The sequence below is a fragment of the Chionomys nivalis genome, chromosome X (genome assembly GCF_950005125.1).
Source record: "Chionomys nivalis chromosome X, mChiNiv1.1, whole genome shotgun sequence".
In the NCBI taxonomy this organism is placed as follows: Eukaryota; Metazoa; Chordata; class Mammalia; order Rodentia; family Cricetidae; genus Chionomys; species Chionomys nivalis.
In genome coordinates, this window is record NC_080112.1 from 1320341 (window position 1) to 1347612 (window position 27272).

General features: G+C 51.5%; 1 protein-coding gene across 3 annotated transcripts; it reads left to right on the forward strand.

Annotated features, from left to right (window-relative positions):
* On the forward strand, positions 1 to 26800 carry Flna (filamin A). 3 transcript variants are annotated; one of them, XM_057760481.1, is made up of 48 exons: positions 1 to 59; positions 3306 to 3794; positions 6629 to 6877; positions 7136 to 7233; positions 7322 to 7469; positions 8033 to 8151; positions 8231 to 8308; positions 8402 to 8564; positions 8648 to 8848; positions 9397 to 9534; positions 9617 to 9740; positions 9889 to 10025; positions 10123 to 10316; positions 10498 to 10611; positions 10703 to 10846; positions 11874 to 11997; positions 12085 to 12245; positions 12330 to 12420; positions 12506 to 12675; positions 12860 to 12977; positions 13102 to 13364; positions 13877 to 14474; positions 14558 to 14731; positions 14821 to 14983; positions 15064 to 15224; positions 15318 to 15488; positions 15847 to 15970; positions 16056 to 16212; positions 16806 to 16995; positions 17154 to 17177; positions 19569 to 19816; positions 19924 to 20019; positions 20179 to 20281; positions 20370 to 20510; positions 20832 to 20960; positions 21160 to 21333; positions 21420 to 21581; positions 21804 to 22007; positions 22087 to 22239; positions 22343 to 22465; positions 22554 to 22820; positions 22978 to 23115; positions 23310 to 23425; positions 23957 to 24089; positions 24740 to 24916; positions 25077 to 25295; positions 25379 to 25582; positions 26293 to 26800. In XM_057760481.1, the coding sequence occupies exons 2-48, from the start codon at positions 3422 to 3424 to the stop codon at positions 26478 to 26480; spliced, it is 7944 nt and encodes a 2647-aa protein (XP_057616464.1). In that variant the 5' UTR covers positions 1 to 59; positions 3306 to 3421; the 3' UTR covers positions 26481 to 26800. The 3 variants fall into 3 exon arrangements, with proteins under 3 accessions (XP_057616464.1, XP_057616465.1, XP_057616466.1); XM_057760482.1 differs by lacking the exon at positions 17154 to 17177 and having other exon boundaries at positions 2 to 59; XM_057760483.1 differs by lacking the exons at positions 1 to 59; positions 3306 to 3794; positions 6629 to 6877; ... (4 more) ...; positions 8402 to 8564; positions 8648 to 8848 and adding an exon at positions 9107 to 9125.
* Positions 26801 to 27272: the final 472 nt, after the last annotated feature.

Genomic DNA, 27272 nt, shown 5'->3' on the forward strand with positions numbered 1-27272 from the left:
GAGGCATCCGGCTCGAGGGTGAAGAGCTGGGCGCCACCCCGCGGTTGCAGGGACAGCAGGTGAGGGTTCCGTGGCCAGCTCCATGCTGGATAGTCGTCGGATAGTGGGTGCGCTGCTCGCGAGCTGGGGAGAGGTCTGGAAAGCAGGCAGAAAGGCCGAGGCCAGGTGCAGCTTCGGTGTGGACTCAGGTCACAGGCATCGCGTTAGTGTCCAGAGGTAGCCTTGCATAGTTCACCACACACAAACTTATGTCTGTGCTCAGGAATCTGGGAGCTTGGGGTCATGGGAGTCTCTGAATAGGGGACCGGTATCTGATTGTGTGGCAGGAGATGGGTACAGGTGTGGGTACCCATAAACTGGTCATTGCGTGTCTATCTGGGAAAGAAAGGTCTTTTGAGATTAGTACCTTGATTGGGATAAGGGTGAGTGGAAACTTGGAAGGACACTTTTCAGCCAATGCTAAGGGTGGATTTGAGAGATGAGTCCCCTATTGGTTTTGGGCACAGGGAGCCGATTCTGGGGCTGCGGCAGGGGTATAACCAGCTTGACTTCCAGCCTAGATCTTGGGTCCTGTCTCAGGTTGGTTCTGAGTATGATGGTCACTGTCAGCTAGAACATAAACACTAACGTCCCCAGATCCCAATGCTAGACCCGGGCCAAAAAAAAGTGGGTAAAATCCGCCCGCAGTCCTTACAGCTCCAAGCAGTCTGGCCAAGGTGAGAGTTCAGGAAATCAACGTTCTCTCCTGTCACACCTGGATTTGCCTCATGGGCACTGGTTCTACTTTGGGGATTTTTCTGCTTCCTTCCCTCCTGGCGCCCCCTGGCTACACAGGTCTAGAAACAGCTCTTAAGGATCGAGAGTATAGCTGGTGGGCTTGAGCCTATACTTCCCTGTGGGAGGGCCTGGCCTGGGGTCTGATGGTAGGGGTGGGGGAGATGGGCGGGGTGTGTGTAACATCCAAGAATCTACTCCAAATAAGGGAAAATATGAAAGAGTTGGATTTTGGCTTCCTGGGGCTGCCCATCTGGGTCTTTAGGATGGAGCGACATCTGGTGGTGGCACTGTGTCTCCTCTAAGGCCAAGAATTCTTTACTCCCCCATTCCTCTTTTCCCCTAAATAGCCAAATGGGGCCAGAAACAGGGACACCTAAATGCTGTGTGTTCCATTAGTATGATTCCATTTTCCTTGTTCCTTGCAAATTAATGAACTCAGGTGATCTAGCCAAATGACAATGGAAAAATCTATTATTGATGCAATTCCATACATGGGGATTTGTTCTCCAGTAGGTTGGGGGACCAGAAAGATAACTCTAATCATATCTTGAATGACATTTCTGGAAGTTTCCATTTGGGTTACCCCCTCACAGTTCTGTCATCCTGTTCCCCAACTTTCCCTTTGGCTTACTTGGTGCAGGTATATATGAAAATAGAATAGGAGAGGGTATGCAGGTGACTGGAGGTGGGATAGGGGAGTTATGTACTGAAAATGTTATTTGACTGATGAGATTATAGACAGTCCCAAAATGAACATGCTGTGACAAAGGTGGTGCCCATTGTGATCATAGCCTTACCATAGCCCCACCATAGACAATGCAGACACTCCAGGCTATAGGAGAGCCAACCATATTTGGGCATGCCATGTTGGCCAACCCAGGGCCTCCTTCAGCCACGGGTAAATACATTGCTAGAATTTGAGAAGTAGGGATAAAAGCCTGCCTTTCTGGAAAAACATAGAGAAGGGAACATTCTGGAGAGGCTGTACTTCAGTATAGAGAATGTAATTGGAAAGAGTCTACTATGGGAAAGGTAAGCTGGATTCCCTTAACTGGAGGGTGGTAGGAATGTCCTCTGCAGTTTCTTTTTTTTATTAATTAATTTATTTAATTATTAAAGATTTCTGCCTCTTCCCCGCCACCACCTTCCATTCCCCCCCTCCCCCAATCAAGTCTTCCTCCCTCCTCAGCCCAAAGAGCAAGCAGGTTTCCCTGCCCTGTGGGAGGTCCAAGGACCACCCACCTCCATCCAGGTCTATTAAGGTAAGCATCCAAACTACCTGGGCTCCCACAAGGCCATTACGAGCAATAGGATCAAGAACCCATTGCCATTGTTCTTCAGTTCTCAGTAGTCCTCCTCTGCAGTTTCTTACCTTTGTGCCTTTGCTCAACTCTGCCTCAGTGCAGATCCTCATCATTATCCCCAGAATTATCTATCATAAAATTAACTTTTAGTGAATAGCTTTACACTACTCAGGGAACACAACCTAGGCTCCTTAGCAAGCCTTGACCCCTGGTGATTCTCCTCCAGTAATCTGGGACCTATCCCTGAGTCCCTCCACACCTCCAAGGTCACACCAAACTTTGGGGGCTATTCTACTCTGCCACGGGAGAACTCTCCTCCAGAATTCCTCAGGGCCCCAGGAGGATGGAACTGTGAGTTGGGCAGGCACGAGGTGTGCCCGGCTAGAGGCATCACAAGGCGGGTGCCCTCGGATTTTGCCCATTGGCATGCCCTGGGCCTTTGGAAGACTGCTTGGTCCTGGAGTGCTGGCAGCCTCCTGGCTCAGCTGTTTGCCTCATTTCCTTCCGGATGGAACTAGGGGCCATAAAAGAAGACAGTGGGAATGGGCTGGTGCAGGTGCGCAGGCCAGGACCATGGAGACTGGAAAGACCAGCGAAGACAGGTGGGGTGGACCAGGGGTCTGCGGGTGGCTACGTTAGGTGATGAGAGCACTGAATGGCAGCCATTTCTCGGCACTAGTACGCATAACACAAAGAGCTCGCAGCATCACCAGGCGCTCTGGAAAGGTTCGCTCTTAGGACTGGACTCTTCGCATTGTTGTGAACCAGACTATGGCTGAGGACCCTCAGCTCGAGAAGGAGAAAATAAAGATAGCGGGGAGGGTGCTGGATCTGGGTGGAGTCCAAGTGACTCAGGCACACTATTTGCTCCACCCCCTGCAGGACCTTGGGGAGAGTCCCTTGTAAGGGTGTGCCAACTGGAGCTGAGCAATCCTGTGCCAGAATTGCTCATCCTTTCCTAGCTTTGGGATCCGTTTCTTGTAGTACCGTAAAGAGATGTTGCTGGAACTTCTTGTGTACTTTGGGGCTCAGTGACCCTCCCTGAAGCAGAACTTGGTCGCCTTGGGCGGAGCAGGGGAGGGGTGCTTTGTGGGAGCATTCCAACGGGCGGGGCGAGGTGGGGCGGGCATAGCCCAGAAGCCCCACCCGGAGGTCCCACCCCAAGGAAATCTTGCCTCTGGCTCCACCCTTCGCCCGCATTTAAAGGGCTCGCTCTTTCCGCAGCGCAACCTCTGTTCTGTGCCTCGTCTCTCCGGCGCCGAAGTGCCTTCGGCTTTAATTAAAGGGCCGTCCCCCTCGCCGAGGCTGCAGCACCGCCCCTCCGCTCCTCGCGCCTCAAAATGAGTAGCTCTCACTCCCGCTCCGGTCAGAGCGCAGCGGGCGCGGCTCCTGGAGGCGGTACCGATACGCGGGACGCCGAGATGCCTGCTACTGAGAAAGACCTAGCGGAGGACGCACCATGGAAGAAGATCCAGCAGAACACATTCACCCGCTGGTGCAATGAGCACCTTAAGTGCGTGAGCAAGCGCATCGCCAATCTGCAGACAGACCTGAGCGATGGGTTGCGGCTTATTGCGCTGCTCGAGGTACTCAGCCAGAAGAAGATGCACCGCAAGCACAACCAACGACCCACTTTTCGCCAGATGCAGCTCGAAAATGTGTCGGTGGCGCTTGAGTTCCTGGACCGTGAGAGCATCAAGCTCGTGTCCATAGGTGAGGGCATGGGTCACACTGGGGCACCGCGTGGGCGCGGGCGGGGTCACCACAATTCTCCCTCCCTTACCCTCTAGAGGCCCTCTCTCCGACTCCCTTCCTAGCTGCCGCACAACCAAGAGTACCCTTAGGCCTCTCAGCCTAAGGTCCTCGAGAACAAAGGCGCGCAGGCCTGCTGAGCACGCGAACCGCTAGGCGCCCCCGCCCGTTGTGCCCTCCTGGCCTGCTCCCAGGCTGAGCTCACATCCTCTGAAGGCCGCGCCCCCAAAACTGCACCCGTGGTGGGACAGGCACAGACTAGGTTTCTGTCCTCGAGAGCCGCAACCCATCCTTGGGCAGTGGGATGTCTAGGGTCTTCCCCCTACAACAGTAGTTCTAACCTCTAGGTGCCTCTAGTTCTAAAGTTGTGGGTGCAGTTTGTGACTCCTATTATATAGGACGGCCTCAACTTCTTGCCCTGGAACATGCTCCCCCATTGGAGGTAGTTGAAATCCCCTGTTTATATCCTTTCTGGCGAACTTGGAGGAGGGCAAAGAGATGTATTGCTGGCAAAATTGTACCCCAGTTGTGTTGGGTGTGGTTGACTGAAGGCACCTGGGCATCTGACTGTAGTGTGCTTGATTGCCAGCTTTGCTGTCTGTCATGTAAACCTTGTAAATCTTGTAAAACAAACAAACAAACGTGTAAACCTTCTGCATCTACAATGCAGAGATTAGTTGAAAGGTGCTCCAGTGTATACTGGGTTTACTGCCAGCTCAGTGCCCATGCCATTGAATTGGAGAGGTTAGCAGTGGATTGCCTTTTGAAGGATCCCATGCCTTTCTCAGAGTAGGGGCCGCTCATGGACAGAATTGGTAACTTGGGAATGTGGAACAGGGAGAGGAGGAGAATGAACTTTTCTCCATAATAGAAAAGGCTTTCTGTTATACTTTGAGATGGTACATGCTAAAGCAACGAGGGATCAAGATTCTCCTGGCCCCTCACTGAGCAAGTTTCAAGTGCTGAGCTCTTTGGAATGCCTATAGAGGCATGCCTGTGGATGTTTGGGGGCCCACCCCTAGTCCCAGCCTCAGTCTAGCCAGCTGAGTCATTTCGGAGTCTTTGGGGGGGGCAGCCGGATGTGGGGAGGCAGGCCACACCCCAGCTCCTGGGGGGGGTCTCCTCCCGCCTCCCTTCTCCCTCCTTCTTGTGAGTTGGCTGGAGCAGGCCTAGTTCCCAGAGCTTTGCCATATAAGGCAAAAAAATGTTGGAAAGCAGCAGTGATTAGGAGAGGGAGGGGGCCGGCTGGCCCAGGGGCTGGGGATAGGGGGTGGGATGGGGCGGGGCCATTTAACCAGGCTGCCTCCCAACCTTGGGCCCTGGTCCTCCTCTTGGGAGGGGGACATAGCTAGCTTAGCCAGCCTAATCGAGCCAGGGGAGGGACCAGCTGTACCTTCATGGGATGGTGGGTCTGTCTTTGCGCTTCCTCTTGGAGGCCACTAAGAATTTATAGTTTCCTTGGGAGCTCTTGTGCTGGACTTGTGACTTGGGGTAGGATCATTGTGTCTTTGATCTTCTTTGAACTTCTTCCTGAATCTTTTCACCATTTTGGGACAATGAAAAACATTCACAAGAGACCAGGACCAACTTGTTTGGGAATAGGAAAAGATCACTCTGCTTGGAGAGGCTCAAGTAGTTGTCCCCCAGGTGCTGTCCCACTGGACTGGGATACCACCTGTTCTAGATGGCCCTCCCATTGGTGTTCTAGTTTTCATGACCCACTCCCATTGACTCACTAGATAAATATTCCCTGATTGCAGGGAAGTTCTGTAGGGTTCCCAAAGATGAGCTGTAGAAAACCATACCCACCATAAGCCATCCACACTTGAAGAGGTTAAGATCCAGAGGTGACCTTGGGTGTGGCTCAGAGGTGTTACCATGGTGATGGGTGTTCAGGGTGCCCGCCTTAACCACTTCCCTTGTGGTAAGCCTGGTGACTGTCTGAGACCTGTCCCATTAGGTGGCAAGTAGGCTGGGTGGTAACAGCTAGGCAGATTATGCTGAAGCAGCAGGACTTGAAGACCCCACCTAAGGTCTCTACAACAGGGGCTCCCAAGTGGGCCTTGGCACCAGAGGCACACTAAACTAGCCCCTCTCTACTCTTCCTCTTCTTCCTCCTTCAACTGGGCAATGGGGCCTATTACCCCAGAAGTTCCCGATAGGCCTCAATGAGCAGGACCAAATATAGTTCCTTTGACTTATAGCCCCTCCCCCAAACTAGTCCTCTTTTGTGCCACCTCCAATTCCTAGTTTGGTAAGGGGACAAGGAAGTGGCAAAGGGTGTGGCTCACACCCCTTCACACAAGGATCCTTGCCAACACGTTCACTTCCCCTGTTTCATCCCCCACCCTGGAGCAGCAGTTATATTTCCTAACTACTCTTTGCCAACCTAGCCTTCCTCTTCTTTGGTCTCAGCTCAGCTTGAGGTCAGGGGCCTTGTTTCCTTCTCTCCATTCCCATGTATCCCAAGAAGTGGGGGCATGTTTTGATCTCAGCAGCTGCAAAGCATTCATCTCACTTGCTCTCCCACCCTCCTGGGCCTTGGGGTTTTTGGCACTGTCCCCTTATTGCATTATATTGTTATCATGTGTCTATGGGTCTCTTTCTCCCCCACCAAAAGTTTCCTTTAGCACTAAATATTTCTTGAACCCCTTTAGAGGCCCTGAGCAGAGGGTACCTGATTCACTTTTCGCCCTTAGCTGGGAGGAGCCTTTGTCACCTAATTGACTTGTTGCGCCTGTCCACCCAGGTTCCTCCCTAACTGCCCACTGTCGCCTCCCCCTTGCTTCCCACAGACAGCAAGGCCATTGTGGATGGGAATCTGAAGCTGATTTTAGGCCTCATCTGGACCCTGATCCTGCACTACTCAATCTCAATGCCCATGTGGGATGAGGAGGAAGATGAAGAGGCCAAGAAGCAAACACCCAAACAGAGGCTCCTAGGCTGGATTCAGAACAAGCTACCACAGCTGCCCATTACCAATTTCAGTAGGGACTGGCAGAGTGGCCGGGCCCTGGGTGCTCTTGTTGATAGCTGTGCCCCAGGTGAGGAGTGCAGAGATGGGAGATCTCTTTCTTTCTTTCTTTCTTTCTTTCTTTCTTTCTTTCTTTCTTTCTTTCTTTCTTTCTTTCTTAAATATTTATTTATTTAGTATGTATACAATATTCTGTCTGTGTGTATGCCTGAAGGCCAGAAGAGGGCACCAGACCCCAGATGAGAGATCTTGGGCTAAGGTTGTCTGGTCAACCGAGAAGGTAGACCTATAGTCCCAGACTCACAACATGACCTTTCCTGTGTTATAGGCCTATGTCCTGACTGGGACTCCTGGGATGCTAGTAAGCCTGTGAACAATGCACGAGAAGCTATGCAGCAGGCTGATGATTGGCTAGGCATTCCTCAGGTATGTTCCCTGACTGGCCCCAGCAGCTAAGGGGTGCTTGGTCATGGTGAGGAGAGGCCCAATGCCGCTTATCTTCTTTCTGTGACAGGTGATCACCCCAGAGGAAATTGTGGACCCCAATGTAGATGAACATTCTGTCATGACCTACCTGTCTCAGTTCCCCAAGGCCAAGCTGAAGCCAGGGGCTCCTCTTCGGCCCAAACTGAACCCAAAGAAAGCCAGAGCCTATGGGCCAGGTGAGGGGGCCTGGTCAGTGACATTCCAGGGGGGTGGAACACTTATATCTGGCCCATAGAACAGTATTTTCTCTCAACTTGGGTCCTAAGAGGTTTGGGGTCATGGCAGCTGGGCAATGGAATAATCACTCTTGAGGGGGGTGAATGGATCAGGGTTGATCAGAAATGATGCCTTGACAAGGGAATAGTCATAAGTTCCTTAAGTCATACTGGCTTGTGGGAAGTTTCTTGATTGAAAGAGGACCCAGTGTGCTGCTATTCTATAATTGGAGATGAAGCAGTCAGGATGAAGCAAGTGCAAGGGTTTGGGAAACCACTGCAGCAAATCAGACTGTTTCAGAGAATGGGCATGGGCAAGAGCACACACAGCTGGGTTCTGAGACCAGGCTCAATATACTGGGCTTACATTGAACAAACTTTCCTGATTGGATTGTCCCTAGCTTGGGGAGGGGTACTGAACCTGTAGAAGGATGGGGTCTCTAATGATGTGTCCCTGTTACTGTATAGAAGTGAGGGTGTGGCCCTACCAGCTGGTCCATGGCTTCCTCACCCTCTCCTGACAGGCATCGAGCCTACAGGCAATATGGTGAAGAAGAGAGCAGAATTCACTGTGGAGACCCGAAGTGCTGGCCAGGGAGAGGTGCTGGTGTATGTGGAAGACCCAGCTGGACACCAGGAAGAGGTAGGGTTATCCATTGGCAGGGCAGGATCCTCTTTTAGAAGGGCTGCTCTTAACACTCATAGACGCCTTCCCACTACAGGCAAAAGTGACTGCCAATAATGACAAGAACCGTACCTTCTCTGTCTGGTATGTCCCTGAAGTGACGGGGACTCATAAGGTGAGTACTTGACTGAGAAGGAGGTTGGTGGCCATGGGTAGTTGGCAGAGGACCCCTTACCTCACCCTCACAGCCTGCCCCTCCTGGGAATAGGTGACTGTACTCTTTGCTGGCCAACATATTGCCAAGAGCCCATTTGAGGTATATGTGGACAAGTCACAGGGTGATGCCAGCAAAGTGACTGCCCAGGGCCCTGGTCTGGAGCCCAGCGGCAACATCGCCAACAAGACTACCTACTTTGAGATCTTCACTGCAGGTGAGGGGAGGCAGCCGAGCCCCAGCCAGCCATGGGGGAGAGCTGTGCTGGAGTCCCAGAGCTAAGTCTGTGCCTTGGGACAGGTGCTGGCACAGGCGAGGTGGAAGTCGTCATCCAGGACCCTACTGGACAGAAAGGCACAGTGGAGCCTCAACTGGAGGCCAGGGGTGACAGCACCTATCGCTGTAGCTACCAGCCCACCATGGAGGGTGTCCACACAGTGCATGTCACCTTCGCCGGTGTTCCCATCCCTCGCAGCCCCTACACTGTCACTGTTGGCCAAGGTAGGCCTGGCCGTGGATGCTCCTCTACTGTGGTGCTGTGGTCTGGGCCTCCTGGGGGGCGGGGAGTAGGCCATTAGGGCTGTCCCACTGAAGCCCCAGTCTCCGAGCTTCTACTGTCTGGGCAAGCACTATCTTTCCTTTCCCACACTTGGGCCCTTCTTGCTCCTCTTCCTCTCCTTGCCCCTCTCATCTCTCTTCTCCATGCTTTTACCTTCGGAAGAGCTCGCTCCAGTTGTCTAGAAACCTGCTGCTCTCTGCTCTGCCCACAGGGTCAACGGTACTTGAATCCATGTTCCTCTTGGTGTGGAGGGCTGGGTGGAGGTATTGGGGGCTGGTGTCAAACAGTTGGGAGAAAGCCTGCCATGTCCCTGCTTGGGGTGCAGGTTCTGGGGTCATGGCCCATTTCAGTTTTCTTGCATGTGCTTTACCAGCCTGTTGGGCCAAACTCTGAGTAACCCTCCAATTTCAATGGCCTGGCCCTGTGTGTGGCAAGGGAAGGGGCAACAAGCCCCAGTTTCCAGCAACTCAGCTGGCTTATTTGCCCACAGCTTGTAACCCAGCTGCCTGCCGGGCAGTTGGTCGAGGCCTCCAGCCTAAAGGTGTGCGAGTGAAGGAGACAGCCGACTTCAAGGTGTACACCAAGGGCGCTGGCAGTGGGGAGCTAAAGGTCACTGTAAAGGGCCCCAGTAAGTTTGTCTGGTGGGGTGGTTAGGGTAATGGACCTCAGGTCATAGTTAGACAGGCCTGAGTTCTTTCTTGTCTTTGCAGAGGGTGAGGAGCGTGTAAAGCAGAAGGACCTAGGGGATGGCGTGTATGGCTTTGAATATTACCCCACAATACCTGGCACATACATTGTCACTATCACATGGGGTGGCCAGAACATTGGCCGCAGGTGAGCTCCCTCTACTATTCAACCATTTCTGAGCCCTCTCATCTTCCTACCTGGCAAGGGACCAGTGACATCTTTCTGCCTGGCCCACAGCTGTTGGGCACAGAGCAGTGCCTCTTGATGCTTACCTATGTGGTGCTTTCGCTTGCAGTCCCTTCGAGGTGAAGGTGGGCACTGAGTGTGGCAATCAGAAGGTGCGAGCCTGGGGCCCTGGGCTGGAAGGCGGTGTTGTTGGCAAGTCAGCAGACTTTGTGGTAGAGGCTATTGGTGATGATGTAGGCACCTTGGGTAAGTTGGAGGCTTCATAGGCACCCAAAGCAGAGGGTGACAAAGGAAGCCTATCCCAAGGCTCCAGGATACCAATACAACTGATGACTATTTTCAGGTTTCTCTGTGGAAGGTCCATCACAGGCCAAGATCGAATGTGACGACAAGGGTGATGGCTCCTGTGATGTGCGCTATTGGCCCCAGGAGGCTGGCGAGTATGCTGTTCATGTGCTGTGTAACAGTGAAGACATCCGTCTTAGTCCTTTCATGGCTGACATCCGTGAGGCACCTCAGGATTTTTACCCAGACAGGGTAAATGGCAGATAACACTGACCTGAGCTTTGGCCATCTTTTCAGTGAGGTGGGGTTAAGAGCTCAGACCCTGGCTAGTATTCCCAGAAATGTGTCCTGCCAGTGTGTGTGTTACTTACTGCCCTACCTGCCTTTGGTGGCCTTGCCTTGATTTTCTGAGATTGGATTGACTTCTTACCAGGTGAAGGCACGTGGGCCTGGATTGGAGAAGACTGGTGTGGCTGTCAACAAGCCAGCAGAGTTCATAGTTGATGCCAAGCATGCTGGGAAGGCCCCTCTCCGAGTTCAAGTCCAGGTGGGATGCCTACCAATGTTGGGGTCAGGACTGGTAGGCCCCTAGACCTGGGTACTGACCAGAAGGCTGCTTGCTTTTGCCTGCCTTACAGGACAATGAGGGCTGCCCTGTGGAGGCGACAGTCAAGGACAATGGCAATGGCACTTACAGCTGCTCTTATGTGCCCAGAAAGCCAGTGAAGCACACAGCCATGGTTTCTTGGGGAGGTGTCAGCATCCCCAACAGTCCCTTCCGGGTAAGCCAGCCCATGGGCCATTAGCCCATCTCCCCAGAACCCTTTTGTTCTATAGCAATTTTTTTTTTCCTATAACAGTTTTTAACAGGATCAAGCTTGCATACCAATGCAGTTTTCCTATTTACAGGGTACTTGGCAGCCATCACCATAGTCTAGTCTAGGACATTTTCATCATCCCCAAAGAAACTTCTATGCTTTCCATTCCCCTTTCTTTAGGCATTGGTAATCACTGGTCTATGAATTTGCATTTTCTGGGCCTTTCATATAGATGCAATTCTATATACATTTTAACTATATATATTATACACAGTGTGATCTTTGTGTGTGTGTTTTCTTTAAGTTTTTAAAGATTTATTTATTTATTAAATATACAATATTCTGCCTGCTTGTATCCCTGTGGACCAGAAGAGGGCACCAGATCTCATTACAGATGGTTGTGAGCCAGCATATGGCTGCTGGGAATTGAACTCAGGTCCTCTGGAAGAACAGCCAGTGCTCTTATCCTCTGAGCCATCTCTCCAGCCCTGTGTTTTCTTTTTGAGACAAGACCTCACCATGAAGACCAAGCAGGCCTAGAACCTTGCTCTGCAGACCACACTGGCTTTGAACTCACAGAGATTCATTTGCCTCTGCCTCCCAAGTGCTGGGATTAAAGAAGTGTGCCACCATGTTTGTTTTGTGACTTTTTGTCAGACCTTTGTCAGTGCTTCAGACCTTTTTATGGCTGAATATTTTTTACATCACATTGTATAGATGGAAATTATTATTTTGCAGATATGTGTTATTTTTGGGCTATGCGAATAGCTCTGGTAGGAACATTTGGGTACGTGTTTGTGTGGACCTAGGTGTTCACCTCTCTAGAAGTACAATCAAAGTATCATGCAGTCACTTTTACCTGTTTGAGGAACTTCCGGTTGTCCCAAGGCAGCAGCAATATTTGTCCTGTCTACCAGCAATAGCTGAGGGAGCCTTTCACCTCTCCTACTACAGACTCATCATGTCTTTTCACTTGCCCCGTACCCTACAGGTGAATGTGGGAGCTGGCAGCCACCCAAACAAAGTCAAGGTGTATGGTCCAGGAGTGGCCAAAACTGGGCTCAAGGCACATGAACCCACCTACTTTACTGTGGATTGTACAGAGGCTGGCCAGGGTAAGGCCTAGCCTTGAATGGGAGGACAGATGGGTAGGCTGTCTCTACAAAGTTCCAGTCTCTTCTTATCCCACTTCTTAACCACAGGAGATGTCAGCATTGGTATCAAGTGTGCCCCTGGAGTGGTGGGTCCCACTGAGGCTGATATTGACTTTGATATCATCCGGAATGACAATGACACCTTCACTGTGAAATACACACCCCGTGGGGCTGGCAGCTATACCATCATGGTTCTTTTTGCTGACCAGGTAGGTGTTACTGCTCCCAGTTCTTAGACTGCTAAGTGTTTGGGTGCTGCTGTCTTCAGCTGTTTTTTTTTCCATCACTTGTAGGCCACACCCACCAGCCCCATCAGAGTCAAAGTGGAGCCTTCTCATGATGCCAGCAAGGTGAAGGCTGAGGGCCCTGGCCTAAGTCGCACTGGTAAGGATGAGTATTCTGTACGTTGAGTGGAGCCAAGGGCAGGGAGCTCAGAGTAGGGTGCCTCAGTTTTGTTATGACTCCTCAGGTGTTGAACTTGGCAAACCCACCCATTTCACGGTCAATGCTAAAACTGCTGGGAAAGGCAAGCTGGATGTCCAGTTCTCAGGACTGGCTAAGGGAGATGCAGTGCGAGATGTGGACATCATTGATCATCACGATAATACCTACACAGTCAAGTACACTCCTGTGCAGCAGGTAGCTATCTCTATCTGCTGCAGCCATACCCTTCCCCTTCCTTATATAGCGGGCTAGTTAGGCTGCTGCAAGAAGTTTCTAATTTCTCACCTGGGAACGGGGCTGAGGAGCAAAGCTCAGCAGCTGTAGGCCAAAGACACTGGAGTGCTGATTAGTGACCCCTGCCCTTCTGTACCTATTTCAGGGTCCAGTTGGTGTCAGTGTTACTTATGGAGGAGATCACATCACCAAGAGCCCATTTTCAGTGGGAGTATCTCCAACCCTGGACCTCAGCAAGATCAAGGTGTCTGGCCTTGGTGACAGTAAGTAGTTGCTATATTTCCTATTGCCATTGAGGACCACTTAGCTCCATAAAGCTGAGTCTTGCCTAGAGCTGCATAAATAAATGGTTAATTTCTTTTTTCTCTACCTTCATAATTGCAACAGAAGTGGATGTTGGCAAAGATCAGGAGTTCACAGTGAAGTCAAAGGGTGCAGGTGGTCAAGGCAAAGTAGCATCCAAGATTATGAGTCCCTCAGGTGCAGCAGTGCCCTGCAAGGTAGAGCCAGGCCTGGGAGCTGACAATAGTGTGGTACGCTTTGTGCCCCGAGAAGAGGGGCCCTATGAGGTGGAGGTGACCTATGATGGTGTTCCTGTGCCTGGCAGTCCCTTTCCACTGGAAGCTGTGGCTCCCACCAAACCTAGCAAGGTAATTGGGTTTGGGAGTCTATAAGGGGAGGGCCCATCTTCCTTCCTTCCTTCCTTCCTTCCTTCCTTCCTTCCTTCCTTCCTTCCTTCCTTCCTTCCTTCCTTCCTTCCTTCCTTCTTTCCTCTCTTCCTTCCCTCTTTCCCTCCTTCCCTCTTTTGGGGGTGAGGGGGGTGGGGATGATTTTAAGATAGGGTTTCTCTGGCTGTCCTGGAACTCACTCTGTAGACCAGACTGGCCTCAAACTTATAGAGATCTGCCTGTAACTGCCTCCCAAGTGCTGGGATTAAAGGCATGCACCACCACACCCAGCTCCCATCTTCCTGAGGGCACCCTATATTCTCCAGATTTGTCCTGACCCTTTGTCATTTCTGTCTTTATGATTGATGGGTAGATTACCTATTAGACAGCCTATGCCTTTAATGTTTCTGTTTGAGTAAGGAGGAGAGCTAGGGCAAAAAGAGGCAGAAGAAAGATTGGGCTGGTAGCTGCTTCTGACATCCTCTTTCTCTCAGGTGAAAGCGTTTGGACCAGGGCTACAGGGGGGCAATGCAGGCTCCCCTGCCCGCTTCACCATTGATACAAAGGGAGCTGGCACTGGTGGCCTCGGCCTGACAGTGGAAGGCCCCTGTGAAGCACAGCTTGAGTGCCTGGACAATGGGGATGGCACATGCTCTGTGTCTTATGTGCCCACCGAGCCTGGGGACTACAACATCAACATCCTTTTTGCTGACACCCACATCCCTGGATCCCCATTCAAGGCCCATGTGGTTCCTTGTTTTGATGCATCTAAGGTGAAATGCTCAGGTCCTGGGCTGGAGCGGGCTACTGCTGGTGAGGTAGGCCAGTTCCAAGTGGACTGCTCAAGTGCTGGCAGTGCTGAGTTGACTATTGAGATCTGCTCTGAGGCAGGACTGCCAGCTGAAGTATACATTCAGGACCATGGTGATGGCACACACACCATCACCTATATTCCTCTCTGTCCTGGGGCTTACACTGTTACAATCAAGTATGGCGGCCAGCCTGTGCCCAACTTCCCCAGCAAGCTGCAGGTGGAGCCTGCTGTGGACACCTCAGGTGTGCAGTGCTATGGACCTGGGATTGAGGGTCAAGGTAAGGAGGCCTGCTGTAGGGGAGTAGCAGTTATGGGGTGCAGAGTCCCGTAGCCACAGCCTCTTCACTGTGGCCTTTTCCAGGTGTCTTCCGAGAAGCAACCACTGAGTTTAGTGTGGATGCCCGGGCTCTTACACAGACTGGAGGGTCACATGTCAAGGCTCGTGTGGCCAACCCCTCAGGCAACCTGACTGAAACCTATGTTCAGGACTGTGGTGATGGCACATACAAAGTGGAATACACCCCATATGAAGAAGGTATGAATGTGCTGGGATATAGCTTAGGCAGGGCAGAGAGTAAGTGGAGAAGCCCAGTTTTTCCTGACCTGACTTGCCCTACCCTCTAGGAGTACACTCTGTGGATGTGACTTATGATGGCAGTCCTGTGCCCAGTAGCCCTTTCAAGGTGCCTGTAACAGAGGGCTGTGACCCCTCCCGGGTGCGTGTCCATGGGCCAGGCATCCAAAGTGGTACTACCAACAAACCCAACAAGTTCACAGTGGAGACTAGGTGAGTGAGTCACTGAAGAGGCAAGGGCAGCCAATGGACTTGGGAATCCCAGGTAATGACAGACTATCTGTTTGGAATAGGGGAGCTGGCACAGGTGGTCTCGGCTTGGCTGTTGAGGGCCCCTCCGAGGCCAAGATGTCTTGCATGGATAATAAAGATGGCAGCTGCTCAGTAGAATATATACCCTATGAAGCTGGCACCTATAGCCTTAATGTCACTTACGGTGGTCACCAAGTGCCAGGTGAGGAGATGATCATGAGGATGGAACCCTAGGACTGTCTGTTAATACCTACAGTTTCTTACATAGTTACCCTCCTTTTGTATCAACCCCTAGGTAGTCCCTTCAAGGTCCCTGTGCATGATGTGACAGATGCATCTAAAGTCAAGTGTTCTGGGCCTGGCCTAACCCCAGGCATGGTTCGTGCCAACCTTCCTCAGTCCTTTCAGGTGGACACAAGCAAGGCTGGAGTTGCCCCACTGCAAGTCAAAGTGCAGGGGCCTAAAGGTGAGAGTTCACATACCTAGGAGCGGGGAGTTATGGAGCTATCATCTTTTTAGGCCAGCATGTGGAGGCTAGGGCAGATAGTGGAAGGGTTTCATGTAACCACAAAACCAGGCAGAACTCTACAGAAGGTATAATACAGGACTTGGCCACTGAATAGATGTGGCAAGAGAGAGGGCCTAAGGAGGGAGGCACTTAGATATGTTTTATACTACAGGGTCTTGGAGTCATTCCTGGAATTGGATAGTTAAGGACATGATAAGGTCTAGGCTTTGGGCCCAGTCCCAATCCTTCAGTGAGATGGGGTTGGGGATGGGTACAAGGAGCCAACCTAAGGTTCTGTCATTGGGACTGGGGGTAGGCCTGGTGGAGCCAGTGGATGTAGTGGACAATGCCGATGGTACTCAGACTGTCAACTATGTGCCCAGCCGAGAAGGGTCCTATAGCATTTCTGTGCTATATGGGGAAGAAGAGGTTCCACGGAGGTAAGAAGCAGAGTTCACTGTGCATGCTGGGGGCAGGCTGGGCACTGAAACTTTTCTGATGGTTCATAACACCCTGATCCCACAGCCCCTTCAAGGTCAAAGTACTGCCCACACATGATGCCAGTAAGGTGAAGGCCAGTGGACCTGGACTCAACACAACTGGTGTACCTGCCAGCCTGCCTGTGGAGTTCACCATTGATGCCAAGGATGCTGGGGAGGGTCTGTTGGCTGTCCAGATTACGGTGAGCTTGCTGGCTCCCTGAGCTGTGCTGTAACTTCAGGCAAAGGGAGGAGAGGCGAGGAACAAGACCTGGGCAGATGGAGTGTAAGGCTGCAGATGGACAGGCAGCCCAGTCTAGATAACTAATCTGCCTGGAGCTGTACTGTAAGGGAAGAACCTCTGCTTTTGGTCTGCATTAGGATGTGTAGCAGTTTTCTCCAAGTTGAAAGGAACAAGCGTTCTCAAATATACATTTGTTGCTATTGAGTGTGGTTCCAAAGCCTATACATGCTTCAGCTTCCTCACATGTAATAGTCTCACAGGACAGGTATAATGTTATAACATTGAGGTCTTGTAAGCTCCTAGTGCCCCTATGACAGGCCCAGTACTGAGGTTGGGCACCAAGCTGCTCTCTTGTCATGTCAAGGAATGCTGGATGTTTGGGGGCTTCCATTCTGGACTCTGCCACAGGCAGGTAGCCACTGGGGCCATGGGGGTAGAGGGGAACAGAAACTATTTCTATTATAGCAGTATTTGGTGTTTTATGGAAGGCCTGAGATAGTCCAGGCCTTGCTAGGTTTGGACCAACCTCCTCCCCTGTGCTTTGCTACATAGGACCCTGAAGGCAAGCCCAAGAAAACACATATCCAAGACAACCATGATGGCACATACACAGTGGCTTATGTGCCAGATGTGACAGGCCGGTACACAATCCTCATCAAGTATGGTGGTGATGAGATCCCCTTCTCCCCATACCGTGTCCGGGCTGTGCCCACTGGAGATGCCAGCAAGTGCACAGTCACAGGTGAGCTAGCCCACCATCGGCCACCGTGGCGCTCAGCACGGGGCTTGGGTGTGCCTGTGTGCAAGGGCTCGCTGCTTGGGGCGGCGTGTGGGAATGGGGGCCGCCCTCTTGAGTGACTCACCTGACCTTTCTCCTTGCTCTCTGCCCTCTCACCTCAGTGTCAATCGGAGGTCACGGGCTAGGTAAGCTGCTTGCTGGGGCCACTCCCAATGCCCCTGCTGCCCAGAGAGGCAGTTTTCTTTCCTCTTCATTGCTAATTCATTCCCAGGACAGTTCCAGCTGCAGCTCTAGGCAAGGACAGAGCGGGGGAGGCTGTGCAGACAAGGTCATGGGCTGGAGGGTCAGGGCCCAGGGAGGTTTCTGGAGCTAAGCATGAATGCTCTGGTTCTCCCCTCTCTGGGCCTCCATTTCCCCATCTGAGAACTCGGGTTGCAGCTGAGAGCTTTGGGGTAAAGTGTATCCTAGGAGGCACCCCACTGGGGACTTTGGGGTCTGGGGATCTTGGTACCCCTGGGGATGGCAGCAGGTGCTTCCTTCTCGCAAGGGTTCCTGTGTGGGCTCAGGGGACAAGGTGGTTTCCTCCACCCAGTGGGAGTCTCTAGACCTCATCAGATCCACAGACTTCCATCCCTGCCTCCCAGGGGCATCTGTGTCCTGGGCTGAGGGAGGTGCATGAGTGGGTGGGGCTGGCTGGTGATGCAGTAGTGCCAGAGTCAACTGCTTGGGTGGCCAGCATGGCGGGGCCTGGCCCAGCCTCAGAGCCCCAAAGTGCGTTCTGCAACCCATCTCTTTTCCTTCTCTCCTTCTATTCCCTCAGCAGTGACGTTAATTAGACAGCCCCTATCAGACAGGTTTGTCTGCCCAAAGACAAAGACTCCCCAGGGATACTGATATAAAACTATAATTACTTATAGGCCTCTGAAGGCTGTAGGCCTGGCACTTGGGTAGGTGGCCAAGGACAGGATTATAAGATAGCTAGGTCTTTTTTTTTTTTTGGTTTTTTGAGACAGGGTTTCTCTGTAGCTTTGGTGCCTGTCCTGGAACTAGCTCTTATAGAGCAGGCTGGCCTCGAACTCCCAGAGATCCGCCTGCCTCTGCCTCCCGAGTGCTGGGATTAAAGGCGTGTGCCATCACTGCCCGGCAAATTTTTTTTTTTTTGTTAAGATAGCTAGGTCTTTGTGGCAAGAGGCTAGATTGCTTTGTAGAATAGTCCATGGGATAGGATATGACACACGTGTTCATAGGATAGGAGATCGGAAAATGGGCTAGGGACTTGGAATGACTTCAATTTTTCTGACCATTATGAGTGGAATGGAGGCAGGAAGCCAGTAAGGGAACTTAAATCACCTTTGGACAAGCCAAAAGGTTTGCTTGGACCAGGTCAGTGGCTGTTGGGACATTAAGCAGTAGCCCAATTAACAGGTATACTTTGAGGATTCTATGGTTAAGACCTACTGATCACCTGGATCCTGGATACAAAAATGAGGAATCAAGTAGCTGTCAGGAGAGGGCTCAGATCATTAGCTAGATGATACAGGGCAGGTATTCAGAAAACTTATAGGGCAGCATGGGTAGCAGGCAGCCAACGATATAGCTAAAGGTGCTGAGTCTCATGTTGCCAGTGTGAGACCAAGGTCAACAGGGGCTTGGTGGCAGGCTGGTAAGGAAGGCCCTTAAACTTGGTCCTCAAGTAGGTTTGGTGCTCCTAGCTGCTTTCCTTGTGGGAGGCTGGACTGCAGGGGTGCTCTTGCTGCCAGGCCTTACAACCCACAGCTCCCAAGCCTCCACAGCTGAGCCCCAGATCATAATGTCACTGTCCTTACCTTTCCTTGGGCATTATGGGGCCCTAGAGGCTGCTTAGATGCTTTACCCTGCAACCCTGCAGTGGTGGCTTGGGCCTTCTATTCCCTGTTCATTGGGTGCTGCCACTGCTTTGCCAAGCCTCCTGTAATGCATTGCATGGGTGCTAACCCTGCTGTCTCCCTGCTGCTTGCTCTTGTCTGTGCCAGGCTGTGCTGGGCTGCTTCTCACTGCAAGCCTCTGGTTGAGCAAGCGTTCTCAGTTGTCAGGAAACTCCAGTTTCACCTTCAGGCCTGGGGGGTGGGTAGGGAGGAAAATGTCACACTCCCCACACTGCAGCAGGACTTCGCCTCACTGCGTCCACACATAGCACTGGGGCCGGGGCCAGTAAACAAGGGCGCAGGTAGCCATGGAACTAGTCACAGTGCTGGTATTTGTCAGCATAGACCATGGTACCTGCTGAGACTGAGTTGGCAGAGGAAGTAAATGCTTGTGCTAGGATGGGATGGTCCTTTACTTTTCCTCCCAGGTACCTTGGTACCACCTGTTGGGCCTCTCTCATAAAGAGGCTTGAGGTGGTCAGGAGAATCCTTCCTGCCTTCTGAGAAACCACTCACCATCCTAGCTTGGGGTATGGGTTGGGCTAGGGGTTGGGGCTGGCTGTGCTTGGTTGTAGCAGTAAGAGACCTGGATGGGTGGCAGGCTGATGGTAGTAGCCAAAATACCAGGCTTACCTGCTGGCTCCCCTCTGGGGATCCACTCTGCCCTCCCAGGTGCTGGCATTGGCCCCACCATCCAGATTGGGGAGGAGACAGTGATTACTGTGGACACGAAAGCAGCAGGCAAAGGCAAGGTGACTTGCACTGTGTGCACACCCGATGGCTCAGAGGTAGATGTGGACGTGGTGGAGAATGAGGATGGCACCTTTGACATCTTCTACACAGCCCCCCAGCCGGGCAAATATGTCATCTGTGTGCGCTTCGGTGGCGAGCATGTGCCCAACAGCCCCTTCCAAGTTACAGTGAGAAGGGGCCAAAGACGGGTGGGGAGGGAGATCTGGGAAGGTCCTAATTTGTCCTTCCAGGTCCCTGTGACAACAGTCTCTAGCTTTCTCACTTTGCCTTGCAGGCTTTGGCTGGGGACCAACCTACAGTGCAGACCCCACTACGGCCTCAGCAATTGGCTCCACAGTATACATATCCTCAGGGTAGCCAGCAAACCTGGGTAAGTCATGACCTGGTCTATTATTCAATTTGCCTGACCCATAGGGACACTTGCAGCTGGCCATTTGGGGTGTTGCATGTTGCCCTGTTCTTCCATATGTGCAGAGAAACCTCAGATCTTATTGTAGCTCCTCACCTGATTCTTCTGTCTCCACTGTAGGTTCCAGAGAGACCCATGGTGGGTGTTAATGGGCTGGATATGACTAGCCTGAGGCCCTTTGATCTTGTTATCCCCTTTACCATTAAGAAGGGAGAGATCACTGGTGAGTGAGGGCTGGGAAGGAACTTGGAAACCAGTGATACCAAGGTGTGCCATTTGCCTGTCCTGACTTCAAAACCACTGCCCTCTAGGGGAAGTTCGAATGCCCTCAGGCAAGGTGGCCCAGCCTTCTATCACGGACAATAAGGATGGCACCGTTACTGTACGCTACTCACCCAGTGAAGCTGGCCTGCATGAAATGGACATCCGCTATGACAATATGCATATCCCAGGTGGGCTCACAGCCTCTTGCCCACCCCATCCCAGACCCCTATTGCTACCATCTTAGAAAGAACAGGTTAGAGTACTGTTATAGGTCAGACTGCTTGCCTAGCATGTATGAGGCTCTGAATAAACTAGATATTCACATGCCTGTAATCTTAGCACTGGGGGTAGAGGCAGATGGATTAGGGAGTTCAAGGTTATCCTCAGCTTCATAGCTGCGAGTTCAAAACCATCCTGAGATACGTGAGATCCTGTTTCAAAAAACAAAAACAAATAGACTAGTGCATGAATGAGGCTGTTATTCCTTGTGGTTTCTATTCCTGCCTCAGGAAGTCCTTTGCAGTTCTATGTGGATTATGTTAATTGTGGCCATGTCACTGCCTATGGTCCTGGTCTTACCCACGGAGTGGTCAACAAACCTGCCACCTTCACTGTCAACACCAAAGATGCTGGAGAGGGTAAGGAGAAGCTCTAGGCTTGGCCTGCCAAAGTTGTCTTTGCTTCCCTTGGCTGAGGGCTAGGTATGGGAGATGATCCTGAATAAAGTTCTCTACCGTGTCTTCCTGCCTCTGCTGAGCCATCAAGTCAGCTCATCCACGAAGGCCAAGCAATGCATGTCTGGGCACAATTCCTACTCTTACCTGTAATGCTTTTCAGGGGGCTTGTCTCTGGCCATCGAGGGTCCATCTAAAGCAGAAATCAGCTGCACTGACAACCAGGATGGAACATGCAGTGTTTCTTACCTACCTGTGCTACCTGGTGATTATAGCATCCTAGTCAAGTACAATGATCAGCACATCCCAGGCAGCCCCTTCACTGCCAGAGTCACAGGTGGGGAACATCAGGAATAATGACAGGGTGGGCACAGTCTCTTTGGGGCTGGATCCATAGTGACTGATGACTTGTACCTTTATCAGGTGATGATTCCATGCGTATGTCCCACTTAAAGGTGGGTTCTGCTGCTGATATTCCCATCAATATCTCAGAAACAGACCTCAGTTTACTCACAGCCACAGTGGTGCCACCCTCAGGCCGAGAGGAGCCCTGTCTGCTGAAGCGGTTGCGCAATGGCCACGTGGGTAAGAGGTTAAGAGGGATCAAGCATTTCTGGGAAAGAGAGAACCAGGTGTGATGATTGCCTATAATCCCAATATTTGGAGGTGGAGGCAGGAGAATTGGGGGAATCAATCATTGGCTACATAGTGAGTTAAAGCCATCCTGGCTTGTGGAGGGAAAAAAGAAGGAAGGAGAGAGGCTATGGGCCCACCCACACCCTGTTGATGGCCCTACTCTGTGCCCAGGGATTTCCTTCGTGCCCAAGGAGACAGGGGAGCACCTGGTGCATGTGAAGAAGAATGGCCAGCATGTGGCAAGCAGTCCCATCCCAGTAGTGATCAGCCAGTCGGAGATCGGTGATGCCAGCCGTGTGCGGGTCTCTGGTCAAGGCCTCCATGAAGGTCGTACTTTTGAACCTGCAGAGTTTATTATTGACACCAGAGATGCAGGTAGGCAGTGGTGGACTACCAGATAGGGCAATACAGCTTCACTTGGTATTCTGGCTTATAACTGCTATCTATCCCCTAGGCTATGGTGGGCTCAGTCTTTCCATTGAAGGCCCTAGCAAAGTAGACATCAACACAGAAGACCTGGAGGATGGCACATGCAGGGTCACTTACTGTCCCACAGAGCCTGGAAACTATATCATAAACATCAAGTTTGCTGACCAGCATGTGCCTGGTGAGTGCGGCAGCCACACCTCTGGTTTGGCAGCCCCTAGACACACCCCAGTGCCCACCTGTAATATGTGCAGGGTATGGACTGTCATTTTTTTTTCCTACAGGCAGTCCCTTTTCTGTGAAGGTGACGGGTGAGGGCCGGGTGAAAGAAAGTATTACACGCAGGCGACGTGCCCCTTCAGTGGCCAATGTTGGCAGTCATTGTGACCTCAGCCTGAAGATTCCTGGTAGGGAAAAGATCAGGAGGGTTCCTAGGGTAACCCTAAGCACAAGTAGAGACAGGATCCTGCTCAGCAAGCTGTCTTCTACTTGTAGAAATTAGCATCCAGGATATGACAGCCCAGGTGACCAGCCCATCAGGCAAGACCCACGAGGCAGAGATTGTAGAAGGAGAGAACCATACTTACTGTATCCGATTTGTGCCTGCTGAGATGGGAATGCATACAGTCAGTGTCAAGTACAAGGGCCAGCATGTGCCTGGGAGCCCCTTCCAGTTCACTGTGGGGCCTCTGGGGGAAGGGGGCGCCCACAAGGTCCGTGCTGGAGGTCCTGGCCTAGAGAGGGCTGAAGCTGGAGTGCCAGGTAGGTGTGCTTGTCTAATTCTTGCTATCCTGGGTGGGCCTAGATGGGTGTTTGTAGGAAGTAGCTGGCCATCATGTTGATCTTGGCTTTGCTTGGAGTTGGCTGAGGTTGGGGATCAGTTCTCTAATTCATGCACACCCACTGCTTTCTCACACAGCTGAGTTCAGCATTTGGACCAGGGAAGCTGGTGCTGGAGGCCTGGCCATTGCAGTTGAGGGCCCCAGCAAGGCTGAGATCTCCTTCGAGGATCGCAAGGATGGTTCCTGTGGTGTGGCCTATGTAGTTCAGGAGCCAGGTACTGGGAAAAGAATTGGCCAGGGCAGGGGGAGGTAGAACCTGAGTGTGGGTGTGTTGACCTCAGGTGCTGAATCTCCATCTTGAGGTTCCAGGGACACCCAAGGTGGCTGTGGAAGGCAATAGACTTTTCGTAGGCTAGTCCTTGGAGATATGTGGCATCCCCAACACAGCCTATGTTCTCTTTCTATCCAGGTGACTATGAAGTCTCAGTGAAGTTCAATGAAGAGCACATACCTGATAGTCCCTTCGTGGTGCCTGTGGCTTCTCCGTCTGGTGATGCCCGCCGCCTTACTGTTTCTAGTCTTCAGGTGAGGCACTGAGAGAAACTGCCCACCTGGGGCTCCTAGGCCCGGCCAGACCAGAGTCACCATGGCAAGCAGGCATTGGCTGTGAGCTGAGTGGCCTACTACCCAGAAACAACTCTGGGTGCTAGGTTTCTGCTCTGACCGGGTACAGCCCACCCTTGGGGTTGGCAGGAAGTGCCCTGCCTACCGCGTGGCGTTTTTCTCGTGTCTCAGGTCTAAAGGCTTTGAACAGAAGCCTGTGCCCATTGAGCACCAGGGCTAAGGTTTAAAGAGGGAGAGCCTGCTAGAGCTGAGTGCTACCCACAGGGTGGGGCCACCTCCCCTTTCTGCTTCCTGGGTGTGTGATTGCGGAGCACATGTCTAGGGGATAGGAGGTTGGGGGTGTGCCTGTGACTTGCTGCCCTCACAGATTAATGGCTCTCCCTCTTTAAACCATGTTGGACACAAGATGGGTAAGTGACCTTGTGGGTCTCCTGCTCTTCCATTTACCCTGGATCTAGCCATCCTGTCTAACCATATCTGCTGTGCTTCTAGGAGTCAGGGTTAAAGGTCAACCAGCCAGCCTCTTTTGCAGTCAGCCTGAATGGAGCCAAGGGGGCAATTGATGCCAAGGTGCACAGCCCCTCAGGAGCTCTGGAGGAGTGCTATGTCACAGAGATTGACCAAGGTGAGGCTCTATTCCGGTCTAGCCATTCAGCTATCTGCCGTAGCAGACTAGAACCATGCTGAGTGTATACAAGAAAAGTAATGATTCTGTAAGCAACCAAAATTGGGCTCCTCAGCTTCCCAGATTGATAAGCACCCATGAAGATATGGCTTATCAGCATGGCCACTAGGAAGAAAGCTTTAGCAGTTCCATACATGAGACAAAGACAGAGATACAAAGAGCAAGAAAGACAGTCTATCCCTGTGGCCAGAGGAATAGCAATTGTATTGAAGCACACTAGTTTTCCCCTCCCCCCAGGTTCATGATCTGAGCGGATTCCTCGCTAAGCCTGCTAATTTGTAGACAGCATGGTATTAACAGTACACTGTCTAAGGAGGCAGCAATGTGGGCATTTTGCTTGTCAGTCAAAAAGACTCACCGGTAGACTTCTTAGGTATTTATAGCTTTAGTCCTCAGGATGTATGTGTTGTTGGGGTGGGCACCCAGCACAATTCTGGAAGCAGAGGAGTCTCCATGGAGCAGTTGGGTTCCTGCTGGTAGCAAGAGAAACGAAAGGGATGGTTAGTACTAAGGCTATTCCTTTCAGACACTATTTGCTCCTTACATACTGAAAAGTACCCCAGGTCTTAACATGTCCTTCTATATCTCAGATAAGTATGCTGTGCGTTTCATCCCACGAGAGAATGGCATCTATTTGATTGATGTCAAGTTCAATGGTACTCATATCCCTGGAAGTCCCTTCAAGATCCGAGTTGGGGAACCTGGGCATGGAGGGGACCCAGGCTTGGTGTCCGCCTATGGAGCAGGCCTGGAGGGTGGTGTCACAGGTAGGTTCACGGGTACAGCTCTGAGTGTGGATGCAGTTGTTGGGGCCCTGCATCTAAACTCTTAGCAACAGGAGGCATGTGGAAGTATTAAGTCTGTACTGGGTGGTTGAAGACAGGGAACCCAGTGAGGTAGACTCTGCCTGATCTTCCATGCTCCCAGGGAGCCCAGCTGAGTTTATCGTGAACACAAGCAATGCGGGAGCTGGTGCCCTTTCGGTTACCATTGATGGACCCTCCAAGGTGAAGATGGATTGCCAGGAGTGCCCTGAGGGCTACCGTGTCACCTATACCCCCATGGCACCTGGCAGCTACCTCATCTCCATCAAGTATGGTGGGCCCTATCACATTGGGGGAAGTCCCTTCAAAGCCAAGGTCACAGGTAAGTCTCAGCCTAAGCTGTTGGTGCCATCCAATTCCTTGATACTCCAGTCATTTCTCAGTCTCACCCATTCTGTCCTGCAGGTCCCCGCCTTGTTAGCAACCACAGCCTCCATGAGACATCATCTGTGTTTGTAGACTCCCTGACAAAAGTTGCCACTGTTCCTCAGCTTGCAGCCTCAGGCCCAAGTCCTGCTGATGTGAGCAAGGTAGTAGCTAAAGGCCTGGGGCTGAACAAGGCTTATGCAGGCCAGAAGAGCAGCTTCACAGTAGACTGCAGCAAAGCAGGTAAGCAGCCCTGTTTCTAGATTCTTGGAAGTACAAAGCCAGAAATAACAGGACAGTCAGCAAAGCCAGAAGTAACAGGACGGTCAGCATGTGGGAAGTGCAGGAACTGCCTTTAGGGTTATGGTTGTTGCTTTTGGGGTTACCTTCTATTTGGGCTTCCTGGAGAAAGGTGGCTCAGCAGTTAAGAGCACTCACTGGCTGCTTTTCCAGAGGACTCGAGTTCAAGTCTTAGCACTCACATGGCAGATCACAACTAACTATAACTCCAGTTCCAGGGGATTCAGTACCCTCACAGAAACAAACATATAGGCAAAACACCAATGTACATAAAATAAATTGCCGGGTGGTGGTGGCACACTCCTTTAATCCCAGCACGTGGGAGGCAGAGGCAGGTGAATCTCTGAGTCGGAGGTCAACCTGGTCTACAGAGCTAGTTCTATAACAGCCAAGACTGTTACACAATGAAAGCCCATCTCAGAAAAACCCAAATGTATGTATATGTTGGTATAAATATGTAAATATATGAAGAAAATGTCCTGGAGGACCTGGAATCCATCCTCTGGTGGCCTAGGTGGGTTGTGAAAAGCTTGTTGGGAAAGGGTTATTTTGAACAGGCAAGGGACAGGATGTGGAATAGGAAGAAGGGCTCAGAGCAATTACAGATGAAGGAAGGGGTTAAGGTTGGTCACTGAGGCCTATTCCTACCTCAGGTAACAACATGCTGCTGGTGGGGGTGCACGGCCCAAGGACACCCTGTGAAGAGATCCTGGTGAAACACATGGGCAGCCGCATCTACAGTGTCTCCTACCTGCTCAAAGACAAAGGGGAGTACACACTGGTGGTCAAGTGGGGTGATGAGCATATCCCAGGCAGCCCATACCGTGTTATGGTTCCCTGAGCCTGGTACCTATTCCAGCCAGAAGCTCCCATGGCAAAGAGCATCCTCACAACTATCCCAACCCCAAGAAGCTCCATATTTCTTTCCTGAGCCCTGGGCCCTCCCTCCCCTAGATTACTCTGGCCACTCTGTCACTGCAGTCGCCCCTGCCCTGCGCTGTACTCACCTTCCTCTCTGGGCTTTCACTTGGGCAGAGGGAGCCATTTGGTGGCAGATCCTGTCTCCTTTGGTTCTGGGACGGTGGGAGTCCTATGTACAACCATCTGCTAGTTCTCTTTCCCAGCTAGGAGGAATAAAATTTTGCTTTCATTGTCCTGTGAGTGTCTGTAGCTTTCATGGAAAGAGTGATGAAGGTCAAACTGGCAACGGCACCAGTAAGGCAGAAGCATAGGCTGTGGTATCTCCAGGTAGCACAGTCTATGCTTGTTCTTTGCTTCACAGAGGTGGGCATATGGTACACCTAGAATGGCATATAGGATCAAGTAGGCAAAATGTGGGGCATTAAGATTTATTGCTAGCTATTTGGTGATCCCTAACAGTGATGATCAGGTAAATAATCTTTGAAATAGTATTGGTGCCTAGCCATCTATTAGACACCATGAACATAATACCAAAAATAATATTTTTGTTTGTTTTTTTGAGAGAGGTTTCTTTGTACAGCTTTGGCTATCCTGAAATCCTCTATAGACCATGATGACATTCAACTCAGAGATCCATCTGCCTCTGCCTCCTTAATGTTGGGATTAACGGTATGCACTACAACAGCCTGGCTTGTTTTGATTTTTTTGGAGA